At 62.7% G+C, this 17,471-nt stretch overlaps 1 protein-coding gene across 1 annotated transcript; it reads right to left on the reverse strand.

Moving 5' to 3' along the window:
• Positions 1 to 61: 61 nt before the first annotated feature.
• NID2 (nidogen 2) lies at positions 62 to 11,741 on the reverse strand. Its single transcript, XM_064511832.1, has 15 exons — positions 11,157 to 11,741; positions 10,035 to 10,343; positions 7,348 to 7,580; positions 6,682 to 6,941; positions 6,191 to 6,565; positions 5,902 to 6,102; positions 4,817 to 5,038; positions 4,405 to 4,719; positions 3,191 to 3,360; positions 2,984 to 3,113; positions 2,724 to 2,895; positions 2,359 to 2,516; positions 1,683 to 1,806; positions 909 to 1,021; positions 62 to 816 (listed from the first exon to the last, which is right to left on the reverse strand). Exons 1-15 carry the CDS (start codon positions 11,340 to 11,342, stop codon positions 803 to 805), a joined length of 2,982 nt encoding a protein of 993 aa, XP_064367902.1. The 5' UTR covers positions 11,343 to 11,741; the 3' UTR covers positions 62 to 802.
• Between the last annotated feature and the right edge of the window lie 5,730 nt (positions 11,742 to 17,471).

The following is a 17,471-nucleotide window of genomic DNA, read 5'->3' on the forward strand; positions in this document are numbered from 1 at the left end:
CCTTGCTGCTTCTCTGCAGTCTCCCCTACAAGTGGAAATAATTAAAAACTAGATCGAAAGGGAAACTTAAAACAACCATTTTATTTAATTATTGAAATAACCTAGAAAAACTGAAGCATTACAACTTAAATGGTATTTTTGAACATGTATTGGTCTACATTGGGTAGGTCTATGAAGGCACTTGAAAACCAACAAGCATGAACAGATTAATTCTAGCATTCTTCTAATATAAATACTAAAAGACATGCATTGAGGCAGTGTTGGAAAATACAGAATTGTCTTCTGGAAAAACGTTAATGCTTTTGCCATATCACATAACTGTTTTGTGCACTTTCTGAACATACAGTCTGTCTTCAGGGCTGTAGGTTACTTAGACCCAGCAAGATACTGCATCCAAAGCTTTCCCTTTGCTCTTGGTTTTGGTTAAAAAAAGGACCTGTTGGTCAGATTGTCAAACTTGTAAAAATTAATCTATTTTTCTCCCAATAAAATAAAACATTTGATTAAGACAACTATATTTTAAATTTGCTTGCATAAGCAAAAGCTAGAGTAATGGCCAAAGATTCACAGGACCATTTTCTGTAATATATCCATGTTTTTCATTTAAAAAATACAGTAGTAAAGACTTGAGGTATAACTTCAAAAATAGTGTAACTTCAAAAATGGTTGATAATCTTTTGCAGGAAAGTAGGTCACTTCATTGGCCTTCGTTGAGGGCTTTTCCCCTTAGCTATATGCAGTGATAGTTTTCTGGGTCTCCTGTTCTTCCAGGTATAAAGGTGGTTGTTTCTCGAAGTAGTATTCACTTTTTTCTTGCTGCAAAGAAAAATTGGTATTTTAAACACATTTTTAACCTGTTAATCATATAACAGCTGTCAGGCAATAAAAAGTGCATTGTGTTTTTGTACCTCCGGGGCAGTAGGGATAAACCGCAGTTATTCCATAGAGATGTGATCGCTGCTCTGGAAGATACTCATCAGTAAAGGCACCGGTGTCTTTATTGACAGCTATCACACCGTCCCTATTGATAAAGAGGAAAAAATGCTTTAATCAGATATGAAACATCTTTGTTTTCCCCCTACCCCATCTATATCCCTTTTAAGGACAGAGGCAACTAAAACGATCTAGTCTCAACACTTTCAGACCCTCCAGGACTTTCAGAAATGTGCCCCATGGAGTCTGTGGCCCTCGTTCAGTGCATTGCTCGGGTGGCGTAAGGTGAAATCATGCAGCCTGCCCTCCAAGGAGGGATCATCTCCCTGAGACTCTTGTCCAAGTGTGGCAAGAGCTTAAATGTTTATTGTAATCTGCTTAGATTGAAGTTTTGAAAACTTCCAGCTGGAGTGAGACTAGAGGTGAGTCCCTGGTGACCCCACTGCTGAGGGCCAGGGAGGGGAAGGACTTGGGACAGAATCCCTTCTTTGACCTAATCCAGGCACAGAAAGCTGTGCCAAGTTTTAATTTAAAAAAATACTATTGCTCTCCCTCCCGGGAAGCTGGGCCAGTTTCAACGCAGCTCTTCGCTGCGCTGCGAGGTGTCCAAGCAGCTGTCCCTGGAGGCGGTCCCGCGGGAGCCCAGGGCAGCGCTCCGGGAGGTTATGGGGCTCGCTCCAGCTTTCCTCGGGTTTGTGCCGCTGGCCGGCATCGCTCCCGCAGCCAGCGGGCCCTGCCGGGGTCCTCACCGTCTCCAGTCGGTGTGGTAGAAGTGGCTGGCGTAGCTGACGATGCTGAAGGGGTAGTTGAGGTTGTTCTGCACCACGCGCCTGCCTGTCCCGTCGGGGAGCGTGCACTCCAGCTTCTTCGTTCCTTTCGAATACACGATAGGCCACAAATTAAAAAATATATACATGCTCATCAACTTATTTTCTGCAGCAGCTGTCCGGGCGCACGGAGCGGTACCGGAGCAGCTCGGGGCTGGGCTGTGAGAACAACCTTCGCTTTGGTTGCTCCGGCGCGGTCACACGGAGCCCTTGGGGGTAGGTGACCGGCCACCAAGCTGCCAGAAAAAGGGGTCCTCAAATACGGCTGTGCCCTACAAAGCCCTGTGTGATGGTTCATCCCAAAGATCGTGCTGCTCGTACGGGCGAGAGCAGATGAGCCGGGGAGGAAAAAAAAGGCTTTTGTGTTTTCCCTACCCTGGGGCTGGGTTTAACTACTATTTAGGCTCGCAGCAGTAAGGCGCTCCGGGGCATACGGGAAAACACTTGCAGGTTAAACTTGTTTTGGTGTGAAAACACCCGCCTTTGTACAAGAGGAGGAAGTTGAGAGAGTAAATATGACTGCAAGCAGCGACGGGGCCAAGCTGGGTTTGCTCCCGCGGCTCTGAGCTGCTGCTCCGCTGCTCCCGGGCGCAGTTACCTGCGTCTGCCCAGCACAGCAGCTTGGCGAAGGGGTCGAACGTCAAGCCGTTGGGCAGCCCGATGTCCCGGCTCACCAGGATCCTCCTGTTGGCTCCGTCCACGGTGGAAGTTTCGATTTTTGGAGCTTCGCGATTCCAGTCGGTCCAGTAAAGGTTGCTGTGGGAAGCAAGCGCGTAGCGAACAGAGGGGACGTGCAGAACAGATCGGATGGGGAATCATCAGCCTGATGCTGCACGAGCAGCCCCCGTTCGCCCCTAAAAATACGGTTCTTCCGCAAATTTGGCGACCGCCGTCCTGCCAGCCCCTGGCACCGCCGCGGCGGGGGACGGACGGACGGATGCCGCTGGCGCGGCCGCCGCTCACCCGCGCACGGGGTCCACGGCGATGGCGCGGGGGTTGACGAGCTCAGTGTCGAAGAGCACCCGCCGCTCGGAGCCGTCCAGCTGCGCTCGCTCGATTTTATCCAGGCCGCTGTCGGTCCAGAAGAGGGCTCGGCGCAGGTGGTCCACGGCCAGCCCCTCGGGGCTGAGCAGCCCTGCCGCGGGAGGCAGCCGTCAGCGGCGGGCCGAGAAAGGGCGAAGAGGCCCTTTCTGGCCCAAAAACCCCAGTGATGGGCAGCGCACCTGCGCTGACGACCGGCTCCGGCTCCGCTCCCGCCTCCAGGCTCGCCCGGTTTATGCTCCGGCCGGCCACGTCGGTCCAGTAGAGCATCTTCTCCCGGCAGTCGTAATCGATGCCCACCACGATGGAGCCCTGCCGGGGCGGGGGGGGCGCGGGGTGAGCGGTGCCCCCAGCACCATCCCTCCCTCCCACCCCCGGGGATACGGTACATGCAGCGAGAGCAGCGTCTTGGCCGCCTCCTTCTGCAGCCGCGTGCCGTTGAGCGGCAGGTAGCCGATCTGCTGCCCCTGCGCGTAGAGCAGGAAGGTCCCCGCGGCCGGCGGGGACACGTCGGGCCGCGGCGTGGGCCGGGTGCTGGGCGGCGCGACGCTGGGGAGACCTGGCGTGCAAACGGGGGGTGACAGAGAGAGATATGGCTCGGCAAGCGTCGGCCTCGGGGCCAACACACCAGAGCCAGGCAGGGGACAGGGGAGGAGAGCAGGAGGGGAGAGAGCAGGTGCATGGTGTGGTTTCACATGCAGCGAGCAGGGACACGTGTGCATGCTCACGCGTGTGCAGGGAGCTGGGGCGCATGCGCACGCTCGCATGCGCAGGGAGCTGGGGCACGTGTGCATTGCAGCAAGCAGGGACACGCGCACGCTCACATGTATGCAGAGAGCTGGGATGCGTGTGCATTGCAGAGAGCAGGGACACATGCGCATGCTCACATGTACGCAGAGAGCTGGGATGCGTGTGCATGCTCACGTGTGTGCAGGGAGCTGGGGCATGTGCATTGCAGCAAGCAGGGACACGTGTGCATGCTCATGTGTGCGCAGAGAGCTGGGAGGTGTGCATTGCAGTGAGCAGCAACACGTGCACGCTCATGTATGCGGAGAGCAGAGACACATGTGCACGCTCGCACGCGCAGGGACCCGGGGCGCATGTGCATTGCAGCGAGCAGGGACACGTGTGCACGCTCACACACGCGCAGGGAGCTGGGATGCATGTGCATTGCATCAAGCAGGGACACGTGTGCACGCTCACACACGCGCAGGGAGCTGGGATGCGTGTGCATTGCATCAAGCAGGGACACGTGTGCACGCTCGCACGTGCAGGGACCCGGGACGCGTGTGCATTGCAGCGAGCAGGGACACGTGTGCACGCTCACACACGCGCAGGGACCCGGGGCGCATGTGCATTGCAGCGAGCAGGGACACGTGTGCACGCTCACACACACGCAGGGAGCTGGGATGCGTGTGCATTGCATCAAGCAGGGACACGTGTGCACGCTCGCACGTGCAGGGACCCGGGGCGCATGTGCATTGCAGCGAGCAGGGACACGTGTGCACGCTCACGCGTGTGCAGGCAGCCGGGGCGCGTGCGTGCCAGACCCCCCCAGGCCATCATGCGACGCGGCCGGCCCCCGATCCCCGCGCGCTCTTACATGGCGGGGGGCTGCCGGGCTGCGAGCGGGTGCCCGGGACCTCGCGGCCGCTCTGGTCCACGCACCAGCAGTAGCCGCTGTCGCCGTGGCACTGCAGCGGGGCGAAGGCCCCCCCCGGCTGGCACCGCGGCACGTAGTGGTGGCCGCGGGGGCTGCCGCCGTAGTGCTGCAGCAGGCTCTGCCGCCAGCGCTCGCACAGGCTCCACGGCCGCGCCGGGGGCTCCGCGCCGGTGTCACCGCCGGCACCCGGCTCCGGCTCCGGCGAGGGGCCGCCGGGGTCGGCGGAAAGCGGCGGGGCAGGATGGGCCTCGTCCGCTGCCCGGCGAAGGGGGGAAAAAACAATGTTTTGCAGAGATGATGCTGCGTGGAAACGGGGGGAAATACCCCAGGGGAGCCGGGGCGCGGGGCTCACCCGCAGCAGGGCCGACGCGGCTGGTGGCCGCGTAGCGCAGGACGCGCTCGGTGCCATCGTAGAGGGCGAAGACGCTCTCGGCGCGGAGGCGCTGGGCGGCGGGCGGGGGGTGGCCGTGCGGGCAGCCGGCGAAGGTGATGTTCTGGCGCAGGCGGTACGACAGGGTCTGGTTGACGGCGCCCGAGGTGAGGACGTACTGCCGGCGAGCCACGGACGTCACCCCTGCGGGGGACAGAAAAAGCAAGAAAGAAGCAAGCAAGCAAGAAAAGAGCAAGCAAGAAAGAAAGCAAGCAAGAAAGCAAGCAGGCAAGAAAGAAAGAAAGCAAGAAAGAAAGCAAGAAAGAAAGAAAGAAAGAAAGAAGCAAGCAAGCAAGAAAGCAGCAAGCAAGAAAGCAGCAAGCAAGAAAGCAAGAAAAAGCAAGCAAGAAAGCAAGAAAAAGCAAGCAAGAAGCAAGCAAGCAAGAAAGAAAAGAGCAAGCAAGAAGCAAGCGAGAAAGAAAAAGAGAAGCAAGCAAGCAAGCAAGAAGCAAGCAAGAAACAAGCAAGCAAGCAAGAAGCAAGCAAGCAAGCAAGCAAGAAGCAAGCAAGCAAGAAGCAAGCAAGAAAGCAGCAAGCAAGAAAGCAAGAAAGAAGCAAGAAAGAAGCAAGAAAGAAGCAAGAAAGCAAGAAGCAAGCAAGAAACAAGCAAGCAAGCAAGGAAGAAAGAAAAAGCAAGCAAGAAAGCAAGAAGCAAGCAAGAAAAGCAAGCAAGCAAGCAAGAAGCAAGCAAGCAAGAAAGCAAGCAAGCAAGCAAGAAGGAAGCAAGCAAGAAGGAAGCAAGCAAGAAGGAAGCAAGCAAGAAGGAAGCAAGCAAGAAAGAAAAGAGCAAAAAAACCAAGAAAACAAAGCAAGAAAAAAAAAAAAGAAACAGGCAGGGATGCTCTGCCCCAGAGCCTTTCCAAACACCCCGACCTTTAGGGCTTGCAAAACCGCTTAGGAAAAAGAAGTCAGTCCTCCTAACGATGCAAAACGCGCCGTCCCTTTGCAGAAAAGCCAGGGGTCCAACCTGCCGCCGGGGCGCGGGGGCCGCCGGGCGCCGCTCCTACCTGTGCCAGTGGAGCGGTACAGCTCGGTGTAGGGCGCGACGTGCACGGAGGCGTTGGCGGGGACGAGAGGCACCCGGCCCTCGACGTGGGTCCTGAGGCGGAGGTGCCCGTCGGGCGCCAGCCCCTCGGCGCGCTGCGTGACGCGCACCGTCTCCTGCCCGGGCTCGAAGGTCACCTCCAGGCGCTGGGTGAACTCGGCGCCTGCGCGGCAGCGAGCGGCGGCCGCCCTTAGGGCCGGGGGGGCCGGCGGGGCGCCGCGGGGGGCCGGCCGGGGCGGCGGGGCGCTCACCGGCCAGGCGGAAGCCGTTGGCGTAGCCGGGCTCCTCCAGGGCGAAGAGCCAGCCGAAGAGGCCGCCCAGGGGCAGCAGGGCGGCGGGCGGCGGCAGCCGGCTCACGGCGGCGGAGGCTCGGCCCTCGCTGCCCAAGACGTAGGCGTGCAGCTCCGCGTCCCCGAAGCTCGCCGCCGCCCCGGCCCCCACCGCCAGCCGCCCGCTCACCGGGCCGCTGAGCCGGTGCGCGGCCCCCCGGGGCAGGCACTGCCGCCCGTTGCCGTAGTAGGTGTCCCGGCAGCGGCAGCAGGAGCCGGCGGCGAAGGCGGTGCAGGCGGCGTGCGGGGAGCAGCGCCCGCGGCACGGCTCCTCGCCGGCCGCGCTGTAGGTGAACGCTGCGGGCGAAGCGCAAGGATGGGGCGACAGCTCGCCGCGATGCTTTTTTTTTTTTTTGCAAAGCGGCCCGGAGCCGCCGCTTCTGCGTCGTTTCCGAATATTTGCAGCCGCTCACCGTCCGCGTCGAAGCCGACGTCTTCCTCCACGCCCACGCCGTGCTGCCCGTAGCGGGAGGAGGAGGAGGAGGAGGAGGCCCCGCGGCCCCCGGGCTCCTCGCCGCTGCCCCGCGCCGGCGGCGCTGCGTGGTCCTCCCCGGCGGCACGCTCCGGAGCATCCGCGACCTGCCGCCCGCCGCCCGCCGGCACCACGTTGGGCAGCGGGGCCACGCTGCCCACGCGGAAGACCCACACGCCGGGCACCATCACGTTGCTGGCCCTAGGGGACGGCGGCCACCGTTGCGGCGCCGAAGGCACGCGGCCGGGCAAACGGAGCCGGCCCTCGCACGGCACCACCCTTCGCGGTGCCTCCAAGCTTGGACCCACGCATCTGGCTGCAGAAGGCACGGCTGCATCTATAGAAGATGCTTCATGGCCACGTTTTCCAGCCTTCTCCTGGCCCTAGGAGTTTGGCCGGCCGCGTGCACCAAGGGCTGGTATCCAACGCCGGTGAGATGCCACCACCCGGCTCAGCAGCTGCCTTCGCGCATGTGGGTGGACGCCCCATGGCGAGGGCGTCCCACTGCCCGGCTGGGTCTCCCAGAGCTGCTCGCGGTCCCTGCCTCGCCCAACGCAAGAAATCCCCCCCCTCCCTGGGCCAACGCAGCCCCGAAGACGCAACATACTGGTAGAGGTGCTTCAAGGCCCGCTCGCTGCTGGCCACGCTGTAGAAGAGCCCGTCCCTCTTCGGGTCGTCGCCGTCGCCGCGGCTGAAGCCCACCCTGGCCGGCAGCTCCAGGTGGACGTTGTAGGACTCTTTGGGCCGGGTCCCAAAGAACTGGAGGCCGTCGTCGGGGTAGAGGAAGACAGCGTAGGCGTCCGACGCGTCGTAGGCTATCACCGCCTGGAAGGTGTTGAGCTGCAGGAGAGGGAAAGCGGGACACGCGGACGGATGTGACAGGGCAGAGGCACAGCCGGCACCACCGCACCGCCGCGAGCTGACACCCCCATGGAGGACACCACAGGAGACCAGATGCAAACCCAGCGCTGGGGACTTGTTCTCCAGATTTTGATGCAACGTATCTGCAGCCATAAAGACGGGGTGGCATCCGAGGTGGCTAAAGACCCCAGGACCGGGGCAAGGTTACCACGAAAGCCGGGCTGCACCTCTGGCTGCCGGGATGTTCAGAGAGGGCTCAGGAATCCCGGCCATGCCCAACCTTCACCTCCCTCCAGGCACCTCCTCCCTCAATCAGCTCCTTCTGGAGAAGTCCAGATCCCGACTGTCCCGGCGGTGGCCGAGCTCAGCAGAGCCTGGGAAACACCTTCATTTCATGCTATAAAATTGTGCATGGGGACACTAGTTCTTCCTTAAACCACCAGCGGAGCAGCCTGTCTCCACCGGGACCTAAGCTGCAGGACGCCGCTCACGTGTGTCCATCCGGGCTCCGGCACCAGCAGCGCTTCTCCGTCTGCCATCGGCACCGGAGAAAAAGCAGCACGCCCCGCATTCCCCCGAGAGCACGGTTTTAGCTCGGTTTCCTCAGGAAAAAACATGCCGGTGGCCTTCCCCACGCCCATACGTCCCGCTATAGGCGCCCGCGCCGGCTGCCAGCCCCACGCGTGCCGGCTGAGCACAACCCTTACGAGCCACCGGAGAGCCCACACGGAGCGAGGCCTCGCGGTTGCCCCAGGCACGGGGAAAACATCGCTCAGCGCTCGCAGAAAGCCGAAAAACGTCCATCGTCCGGCAGCCGGGCCCTGCGGGCAGCACCGCTGGCCGATGCCTCGTTCGGGGCCGGAGCTGTTTTTCCACGCCGAAATCCCTCATCCGCCCGCAGAGATAAGGGAGCTTCCTGCCGCCGCCGGGTCCGCAGCACCTCCGCGTCCCGTCGGATAAACGGGCAGGGGGAGCCCCCGGCCCCCGGCCGAGCCCCCAGCCCCGGCGCTTGCTGCAAGAGCCAAAAAGGGCCAATTCCACCCCGAAACGGGGCATCTTGCCAGAGCACCCGCAGAAGCTTTCGGGGCGGAAAGCTTGAAAAACTAAGCCGCGGCTTTCAGAAAGAAGAGCTTCATAATAAACTCTGGTTTCAAACAGCGAGGGGAGAAGTACGTGGTCCAATGGATGGCAAATTCAGCCACAAAAAAGAAAAATAGTGGTGCTTGGGGACCGTTTCTGCAGTTTTCACAAAGATCCTAGGTAAAAAAGAGGGGAATTTTGCAAAACACGCACACGCTGAATTTCCATACGCCTCGAATGAAACTTTCCAGTGAGCGTCTCATTTCAAAGCAAGTTTTTTTTTTTGGCTTTAAAACCCGATCCAGCTTTTTCGAGAGGAAAAACAACAATTGCGCGGAGAAAGCGAGGCTGCGTTCTTGATGTCTGGAAGGTCACCGGGAGGCCCCTGATGGCATTTCTCCGGTTGCTTTCCCACTTTTTTTTTTAGAGAAGAGGAAAAAATGCACTCTGGCTCCTTCCAAACTCTCTGCCTCGCCTCGCTTGGCCGTGGTGCCGTGCACCAACCCCATACGCACCGGCCTCGGCCCTAAAATCTATCGCTATTTTTGCTCAGGAGGGTTTTTTACGCCTCCTTTCCGCCCCTGGGCCAATGTCAAGAAGGCCTCCCCGCAGCGGGGCAGCGCCCGAGGTCCCACCGAAAAGTTTGGGTCATCCCCAAGCCACATCTTGGCCCAGCTCCTCCGGGCCCAATTCCCGTCTGCTCTGCAAATCCCGAGGCGTCAACGCTGCTAATCCGTGCGATTTGGGGTTTTGCCCGGCTGCCGCGGGAGCTCCTGAGCACCATGCGCGTGCGACCTCCCTGGAGCTGAAGGCAACCTCTGAGCCTCCGGTGCTCCTCAGCAAAGCCAACACGGAGCTCAACGGCTTCAGCAGGCTGCAGAAACAGCCGAGAGGGCCCCGAAAGCAGAGCATGGAGAGCCCCTTCCCCACACACCGCCCCGCCGGGCTGAGCCGGGGTGGTCTGCACGCCCCGGGGCCCGCTCAGCACCCGCTCGGGCGCGAGGGACTGCCCGAAGGCACCACTGCCCAAGGCGGGGAGCCACGGTCTCCGCGTCCAGCCCGGTGCTGCTCTCCAGCCCGGAGACCCATACCACCGTCCTGCCGTGGGGATGCTCTACCTCATCCAGGCGGGGACCATCAGTCCCAGGGCTGGAGACCCTGAAACCCACCAAAGCTGCAGCTCTGGGGGAAGAAGACAGAGGCTCCCTGACTCCCCTCTGGTCCTAGTCCAAGCCTGGGGCAACCACCCAGCTGCCCAGAAGGAAAAGACCCAATGTTTTGGGTACTAACTAAGGAAGACTTCTCCTCCCGTGACCTGTAGTCGCGAAGCCGACGTCGGCCCGTTGCCCTCACCTTCTTGGAGGGCTCCGTGTCCCGCGAGACCTCCTCGTAGGCGCCCACATCCTCCCAGGTGGCCAGGAACGCGTTGGTTGGCCTGAAGGAAGCGGCCTCCCGGGGGAAGCCAGCGCGGATGTAGTCCGCCGCCCGGCTCAGCACGTCCGGCGAGTCGTCCTGCCGGTAGTAGACGTCCCCTCTGCCGCCAGTGGTGTCGATGTCGGCCAGGAAGGGAGCGATGACAGGGAAGTCCGTGGGGAAATCGTCATCCACGTACTGGGTCTCCCTGGGGAAATCCTGGGTGGAGATGACCCCGTTGGTCCCCACCTGCAGGGAGAGAGGCAGGGGGTGTTCAGGGAGCGGCCCCCCACCGCCGTCCCCCTCCGCCGCCATCCCGGCAGCCCCCCACCGCCCCGGTGCCCCCGGAGCCGGGCTGAGGGCTGGGAGCCAAGCCCGGGGGAGGGAGAGCGTGCGGCCGCTTCCAAGGAGGAAACAAAGACCTTGGGCTTCTCCGTCCCCCGGAGAGCCGCGGCGCAGGGGCTGTCCCAGCTGCAGCCGCTCCTCGCGGAGCAACAGCTGCAAAGCAAAAAGCCCTCTTGTTCCTCCGAAGCCGGAGGCAGGATGCAGCGGGAGCGGGGGCTGGAGGGAGAGGAGAGGCCTGCAGTGAGGGAGGGAGGAAGGGCACGTGCGGAGGGGCAGCGATGGGGGCCCGGACGGAGAAAAGGCGCGTGGAGGGGCAGAGATGAGGGGCTGCACGGAGGAAGGGCCCGCGCGGAGGTGCGGGGATGCAGGGCGGGATGCAGAAAGGCACGTGGAGGTGCAGGGCTGGGATGGGAAAGGCTCGGGGGGCGCAGGGCCGGACGGAGGCAAGGCACGGTGCAGGGATGGGGGGATGGATGGAGAAGAGGTAGGTGAGGAGGTGCAGGGACGGGGAGGAGGAGTAGGGGACTGTTGAGGAAAACGACTAGGAGGAAAAGGTGAGCAGAAGGAGGGGTGGGAAGATGGAGGGACAGAGGGATGGGGAGGCAGCGGGATGGAAGGGAGGAGGGACGGAAGGAGAACAGAAGGATGGAGGGAGGGATGGGGAGGCCGGAGGGAGGAAGGGGGCGGCGGGGGGGACGGGGGGCGGCGGGCACTCACGTAGAGGCGGCGGGCGGTGCGGCCGTAGAGGGGCAGCTCTCGGCGCAGCGGCACCGCGGCCGAGCTCTCGTCGTCGCCGGGGCGCAGCCGGGCGTCGCCGCGGGCCACGCCGTGCGGCAGCAGGGCCCCGCGGGGCAACGCCGCCGCCGCCGCCGCCAGCACCGCCAGCACCGCCAGCACCCGCATCCCGCCCCGGCCCCGCCGCCCGGCCCCGGCCCCGGCCCCGGCCCGCAGCCCGCGGAGCGGCGCCCACCCGACGGGGCGCACCGGAGCCGAGCGCAGGAGCCGCACCCCGCGGGCGCAGCCGGCCCGGCGGCGCCGACCCGATTCGGCGGCGCGGACCGGAGCCGGCGGAGCGAACCGGAGCCGGCGGCGCGGACCCGACTCGGCGGCGCGGACCGGAGCCGGCGGAGCGAACCGGACCCAGCAGCGCGGACGGGACCCGGCGGCGCGGACCCGACTCAGCAGCGCGGACCGGACCCAGCAACGCGGACCGGAGCCGGCAGCGCGAACCGGACCGAGCGGCGCGGACCGGAGCCGGCGGGGCGGGACGGGGCGCGCCGCCGGCGGGGCGGGCTCAAGCAGCCGCCGCCGCGCCTCCATTGGATCCCCCGGCCCCAGCGCTGGCCAATCGGGGCTCACCCCAAAATCCGCCCCGGGCTGCCCCCCCCCCCGCCACCCCCCGCCGCGGGGGGCTGGGTACCACGGTGGCATCCCGGGGAGGGGGGGAGGGCTCCCGGGGGGCCCCGTCGGGGCAGGCCTCGCCCTGCCCGCGGCGGGAGGAAGAGGAGGAGGAGGAAGGGGGGTCCCCCGCTCTGTGCCTCCCGCACCCCCAGGGCCCCCCCCGGGCAATGCGCGGGGCTTGCGCCTCCCCCGGCGCCGGGAGCGCGGCCAGCGCAGGGCCGGGGCGCCCGGGAGCAGGGGCCGCCGGCGTGGGCGAGAGGCCCCGGCCGCTCTTGCTCGGGCTGGATCCCGCTCCGGAGCCGGGCGGGCAGAAACTTGACTCCTCATCCGCAGGGGACGGGGGGGAAGGGGGGCTCTGGAAGCGCGGCGTGCAGGAAAAAATGTCGTGCAGTTGAGCTGGCAGGCCGTCAGCGAGCGGGGACGGCCGCGGAGCGCCCGGCCTGCAGCTCTGCACCGCGTCTCTGTCCTCTCACTGCCCTCTTCTCCCGGGGGTCCCAGTGAGGAGCTCGGATTTGGGGCGCTGGGGTGGGGGCACCCGGTGGCTGGCAGCCGGGGGTGCGGGGAGGAGCAGGGCTCCCCAAGCCAGGCGCTAACCGCTCCTGGAAATCCGGGCTCGCGGCTTCCCCGGGAGCAGCCAACGGCTCTGCTGGAGCGCGTCCCGCTTGCTTGGCCCCAGGCCAGTTCTCTTACTGCATCTGTCCAAAAACGCATACATGCCCGAGGAATGCCAGATAACAAGGGGAATAGTGTCAAATCCCATAGGCTGGCGGGAGAAATAAATCAGCGACACATTCGTGGCATTTCCCGACAGCAATCCCTGCCGGGAAGCGCTGGGCTGGGCGACCGGGCGCCCCTCGCTCCGCATGGGAGCTGTCGCTGCGGCTCGTTGCGATGCCCCTGGGCGCAGCTGCGCGTCCGGGAGGACGACATCCGCCCGGGCTTAGAGGCGAGCCGGTTTCGAAGGCCACCGGCAGTAGCAGCAGCCTGGCTTTCGTTTGCAAATTCAGGAAAAATGGCAAGCAGGACCTCGCCGAGCAGCTTTCCCCAGCGGTTTTGCTTTTCTGAGCATTTCCCCCAGTGATGAGGCTTTCGCAGGAAAAACGCCGCTGCTCGCAGCCAGTGTGCTGGTCCCCAGGCCGGGGTCACCCAGCGCCTTCCCGCACCGCGGCAAAGCGGGTGCTGCCAGCCTGAGGTGCCTTTCCCCGGGGAAGGGGCCATCACCAGCTTTTCCTTACGGCCTTCAAGATGCCGAAGGCTGATTTTCAGCACGCTCTCAGCAAAGGCGGCTCCGCCAGGCTTCCCGCCTGGGACCCCTCCGGACCGCAGGGAAAGCGGCCGTGGGAAACAGCTGGAGCGGTGCCCTGAGGATGCCCGGGGATGCCCGGGGATGCCCTGATGGCCAGGGCTCTCCCGGGGCAGCAGCGTGGGACGCGGCTTCCTCAGCACCGGGAAGCGGTGCAGAACCACTGAGTGGAGCAGGGGCCTGAGCCGGCAAGCCGGGACCCACCAAGGCCCTGGGACAGAGGGGTTTTGGCTCTTCTCATTGCCTGGGCATAAAAAAAATAGGTGCTTAGCTGGCGGCATGCTTGGCTGAAGCAGATGCGTGAGGTTGCTCCTTGCCCAGGAGGCGATGCTGCAGCGTGGGGCCAATGCAGACGCCGTTCCCAGCCGCTCTCGCCGGGCCCCAAAGCCCCCACAACCATTTATGGTGAAAACATCCTCTGCTTAACGAGGGTTAGAGGCGATAAACAGGGACAGGCTGCTCGAGGCAGGAAATCCCATGCCAGGTTGGGATGCGCCGGCTCTGCCACCTCCGGATGCAGCAGCGGGATGGAAGGCAGCGAACGCGGCCCCCGGACCAGCCGGGTGAGCAGCGCATCGTGATAACACCCTGCAAGCGTTTGTCCTCCGCTTATAGGAAGCCAGCCCCGCTCGGGGGTAGATTTATTTGACAGGAAGGGCAACAAATTACCGCCTCGAGCATCCTCCCGGGTCAGCAGGGATGTTTCCTCACGGAGCAGGGGTTGCGTATGACTCAGAAGCACAGCCAAGTTGCCTGGATCAGCATCCGCGTGGTTTTTGGCCTCCTCTCCCACGGGGAAGAGACAGCCAGGCAGCCCGTACATCTGTCCGTGGCGGGGGGGGGAGCAGCGCTTTAACAACTGGAACCTGCTGGATAATTTCAGCCAAATCTGACAGCAGCGTCTCTGAGCTGTAGAAACAGGCTGCTCGGCAGAGGAAAGACCCCGTTTGCTCCTGCCCCCTCGCCTGGAGCGGGTGGGTGCAAGCCGGAGTTTGAACTCAACCCTTACGAGCCATCAGAGAATCCACATGAAGGCTAATGCAGGGCCTGTGTTTATGAACCCCCCCCCCCCAGCATAAACTTTTGGGCTTCCCAATACTCCCCCCCAGCAGCTGGAGGCTCCCCCGCTGCTAAAACAGCCTCGGTGCTCCCGGGGGCCGTGGTGGCCCCGCAGCCGGCTCCGCTCCGCTGAGTCAGCCAGCCCCATGCTGCCGAGTGCCCGGCACCGGCTGCACGGGAATTTCTCAGTGGTTTTCGCTGAGGTTGAAGATCCCACAAAACGTCACTGCAGAGTCCCAGGGCCGTGGGCTCCCTGCCAGTGCAGCGCAGAGGGGCTGCTTGCTACATCTCAGCATGCTTCTGCATGCGCAGCAGCGACCGGTGGGCCTGTCGCAGGCTCCGGAGGGGAAACGCTTGGCGTCCCGGCTCGCTTTCGAGGCCCCCGCAGACGCTGCAGACCGAGTGGCCGGCGTGTGCGGTGAGGAGCCGTGCGTGGGCTCTGCTCCACGGGAAAGGCCTCCTCAGGTGACTGCGAGACACGATCTGCAGCGATTAGACATCTCCCATCCCTGCAGCAAGCTTGCCTAATTTTAGTTCAAGGGGCCAAAAGTTGCCGGACGCTCACATGTCCCTGCTTGATAGGTCCGAGCCACCAGGTCGTGAAGGCTGAACGTCCCACCCCAAACCTTGCTTTGGCCAACGGCAAGGTGGACGCCAGCCCCCGCGCCCTGCTCTGCCCTGGCGTGGCAGATACGGCCCCCCACGGCAACCCCTTCCCCGTGGGGCGTGAAAGAGTGGGACGTGGGGCTCCTGCAGGGGTAAAGCTGGTGGATGTCCACACTGCGTCAGCTGCTCTAGGCTGCTGCCCGAGGGCCACCGAAGCCTGGAGACCCTCAATGGATGGGAAAGGGGTGGATACTCCGTAACGGGAGGCAGGAACAGCCTGTCCGGGGGAGGATCCTCCTTTTCCCTCCTCCCTTAACCTCGGTGCAGTGCTGCTGCAGAGCATCTGGAGAAGGGCAGGATTTGGCCATGCCTGTGCCATAGGGATGGCTCTGCTTCGCCTTGGGCCATGCAAGAGCTCTTTCCCTGGTCCTCCAGTCCTTGGAGACCAAAACTCATTGCTGTGTTCCCTGCACCGCATCGCCTTCCTCGGATCATTGTTGCCTTCCCTGGGGAGCATCCCGCAGCGGTGCGGACAGAGCCGAGGAGCTGCGCACGTTTGCACCAGCAAAGGATCCAGCTCGCTGCCTTCAACATTTCCATTTTTGGGAACGTTTCTCATTGACTTTGATCTTGCTTTTCTGAATCGGGAATCGGCTTCCCCTGCTGACTTAGCACCTCCCTGGTCTGTCCCATCACTCCTGTACATAGGGACACCCTTCCCGGCGGCCTGCGGAGGGACCAGGAGGTATATCAGGAGGAGCAGGCACAGGCTCTTATGTGCATGTGTTGTCCAGGTGGGTTTGGAGGCCACTGGCCGCTCGCCCACGGTCTCTCGACGTCCAGCAGCCCAGCTGGAGGTGCAGCGAGAACATCAGCCGGACATCCAAAACTGCCGCCCCCCCGCATGCTTCCTCACCCGCACCCAGGGCTTCCGGCAGGGCACGACAAGTCTGGATGGTCTGGAAGGTGTCCAGCCACCTCCCACCCACGCTGCAGATGATTTCCACATGCAGGGGCAATCCCGCAGGATCCGGCTCAGATACTCCTGCTCCGGAGCTCCCGGGTGCCAGACTCGCTCGGGAAGAGAGGTTTTCCTTCCTGAGAGCTGGGAAGAGGAGGTGTGAGCTCATGAACAGGTACTGTGTATGGAAAACCAAGGCTTCTGGAGGAGCGGAGGAGGAGGAGAGCTGTGGGAGAGCGGCCTCGTGCGTGGGGAGGAGAAATAATTAAGTCCCTGCTGCAAAAGGCTCGGCACCAAGTTTAGCAGCTGCTGAGCCCTCCCAGCTGGAAAGGTAGCGGAGCTCGGCTTTCCCGGCGCCCGGGGGACTTGGATGCTCGCCGGAGGGAAACGCTGCTCCCACGGTGCCGTGCTTGCAGAGGCCTCTGCCGTCCCGGCCCCAAGGGATCGCTCCGGATTTCGATATGTGTTTGAAGAGATATAGGTATGTCCGTGTGCCGGGGAGAGCCGCGAGCATCCGTGCACCGCGGTGACTTATCCCCCGTGACAAGCCTCGCCGGGCGCGTTCGCCAGCTCCCCGCTTCACTCGTGCCCGTGCAGATGGCTCCAACGGGAGCGGCAGGAGCTCCTCACGGCAGCCTCACGGCAAGCTTCGAAACCACCGAAATGCCTTCCCGCGGGGACAAAGCCTGCGGGCAGCCGAGTACCTCTCCCCGGGACATGGGTGCCCTCTCTGCAGGGCCGGACTGCTCCTGCGGGAGATGCCGGCTCGGCATTTGCACCTGGCTGGGAAGCTCTGGGCAAAATGCAAACATTAGGGTTCGGCAAGAACCGAGGGTTTATTTCCCTATATCAGACTAAATGTTGGTTTTATAAGGGTGCATATTGGTTCGTTGCAAAAGTGTGTATATTATTTTTTGCATAAATATCCCATATGTACTATCTGGAGAACTAAACCTGTGGTCTTTCATGTGAACTTTGGAATGTGAATATATATAAATATATATGTATATATATACATATTTTTAATTTGGTCAGGTTTTATATCATCTCCAACATGTATAAGATTGAAGAAGACCCTTCTTTGTGCAATATAAACCCAATAAATCATCAAATACACTGGATTTGCTGGTATTATCGGCAGCATGGACGTAGTCTTCGTTTTTTCCAAACATAAACTGGGTCGTGAACTCTCTTTCCTCTTTCAGCTATGAATGATTTTTTATTTATTATGTACTTATATTTGTGTTTCGTTGAGCGCTATCCCTTTCTCACCCTTTGCGTCTCCTCCCCGCCGCGGTGCCGGGCTCCCCTTTCCCGCCGCGGGGAGCGCCCGGGAAGGCCCGAGAGCGCGGGGATGGGCGGCGGGAACGGCGGCGCCGATCGCCCCCTCCGCCGGGGGAGGCGCCGGGACGGAGCGGCCCGGCCCGGCCCCGGCCCCAGCCCCGACCCCGCCCGCGGGGCGGCAGCGCCGGCGCGTCGCAAAGCCGCGCTTAGGGTAAAACCGGTGCTTGCGGCCGCCTCGCGAGGGCGCGGACGGGCGGGCGCCGCCGCCGCGGGTTGCGAGACCGCGGAAACCCCGCGGCCGCCTCCCTGGGGGCTCCCGGCGCCGCGGCCAGACCCCCCCGCCGCTGCCGGCCGCCCCCGCGCCAGCCCGGCCCTGCCCGGGCCCCCGCCAGCCCCCGGCGCTCCCCTCCGTGCTGCC

Source organism: Dromaius novaehollandiae, chromosome 5 (assembly GCF_036370855.1).
Source record: "Dromaius novaehollandiae isolate bDroNov1 chromosome 5, bDroNov1.hap1, whole genome shotgun sequence".
NCBI classification, from domain to species: Eukaryota; Metazoa; Chordata; class Aves; order Casuariiformes; family Dromaiidae; genus Dromaius; species Dromaius novaehollandiae.

Excerpts from the sequence above, each read along its gene's own strand:
- NID2 (XM_064511832.1), bottom strand. The coding sequence starts at position 11,342 with ATGCGGGTGCTGGCGGTGCTGGCGGTGCTGGCGGCGGCGGCGGCGGCG. Across the intron at positions 3,114-3,190 it reads AGACGCTGCTCTCGCTGCAT|GGCTCCATCGTGGTGGGCAT; the intron begins GTACCGTATCCC and ends CCGCCCCGGCAG. Across the intron at positions 1,807-2,358 it reads GCTGTGCTGGGCAGACGCAG|GAACGAAGAAGCTGGAGTGC; the intron begins GTAACTGCGCCC and ends TGTATTCGAAAG.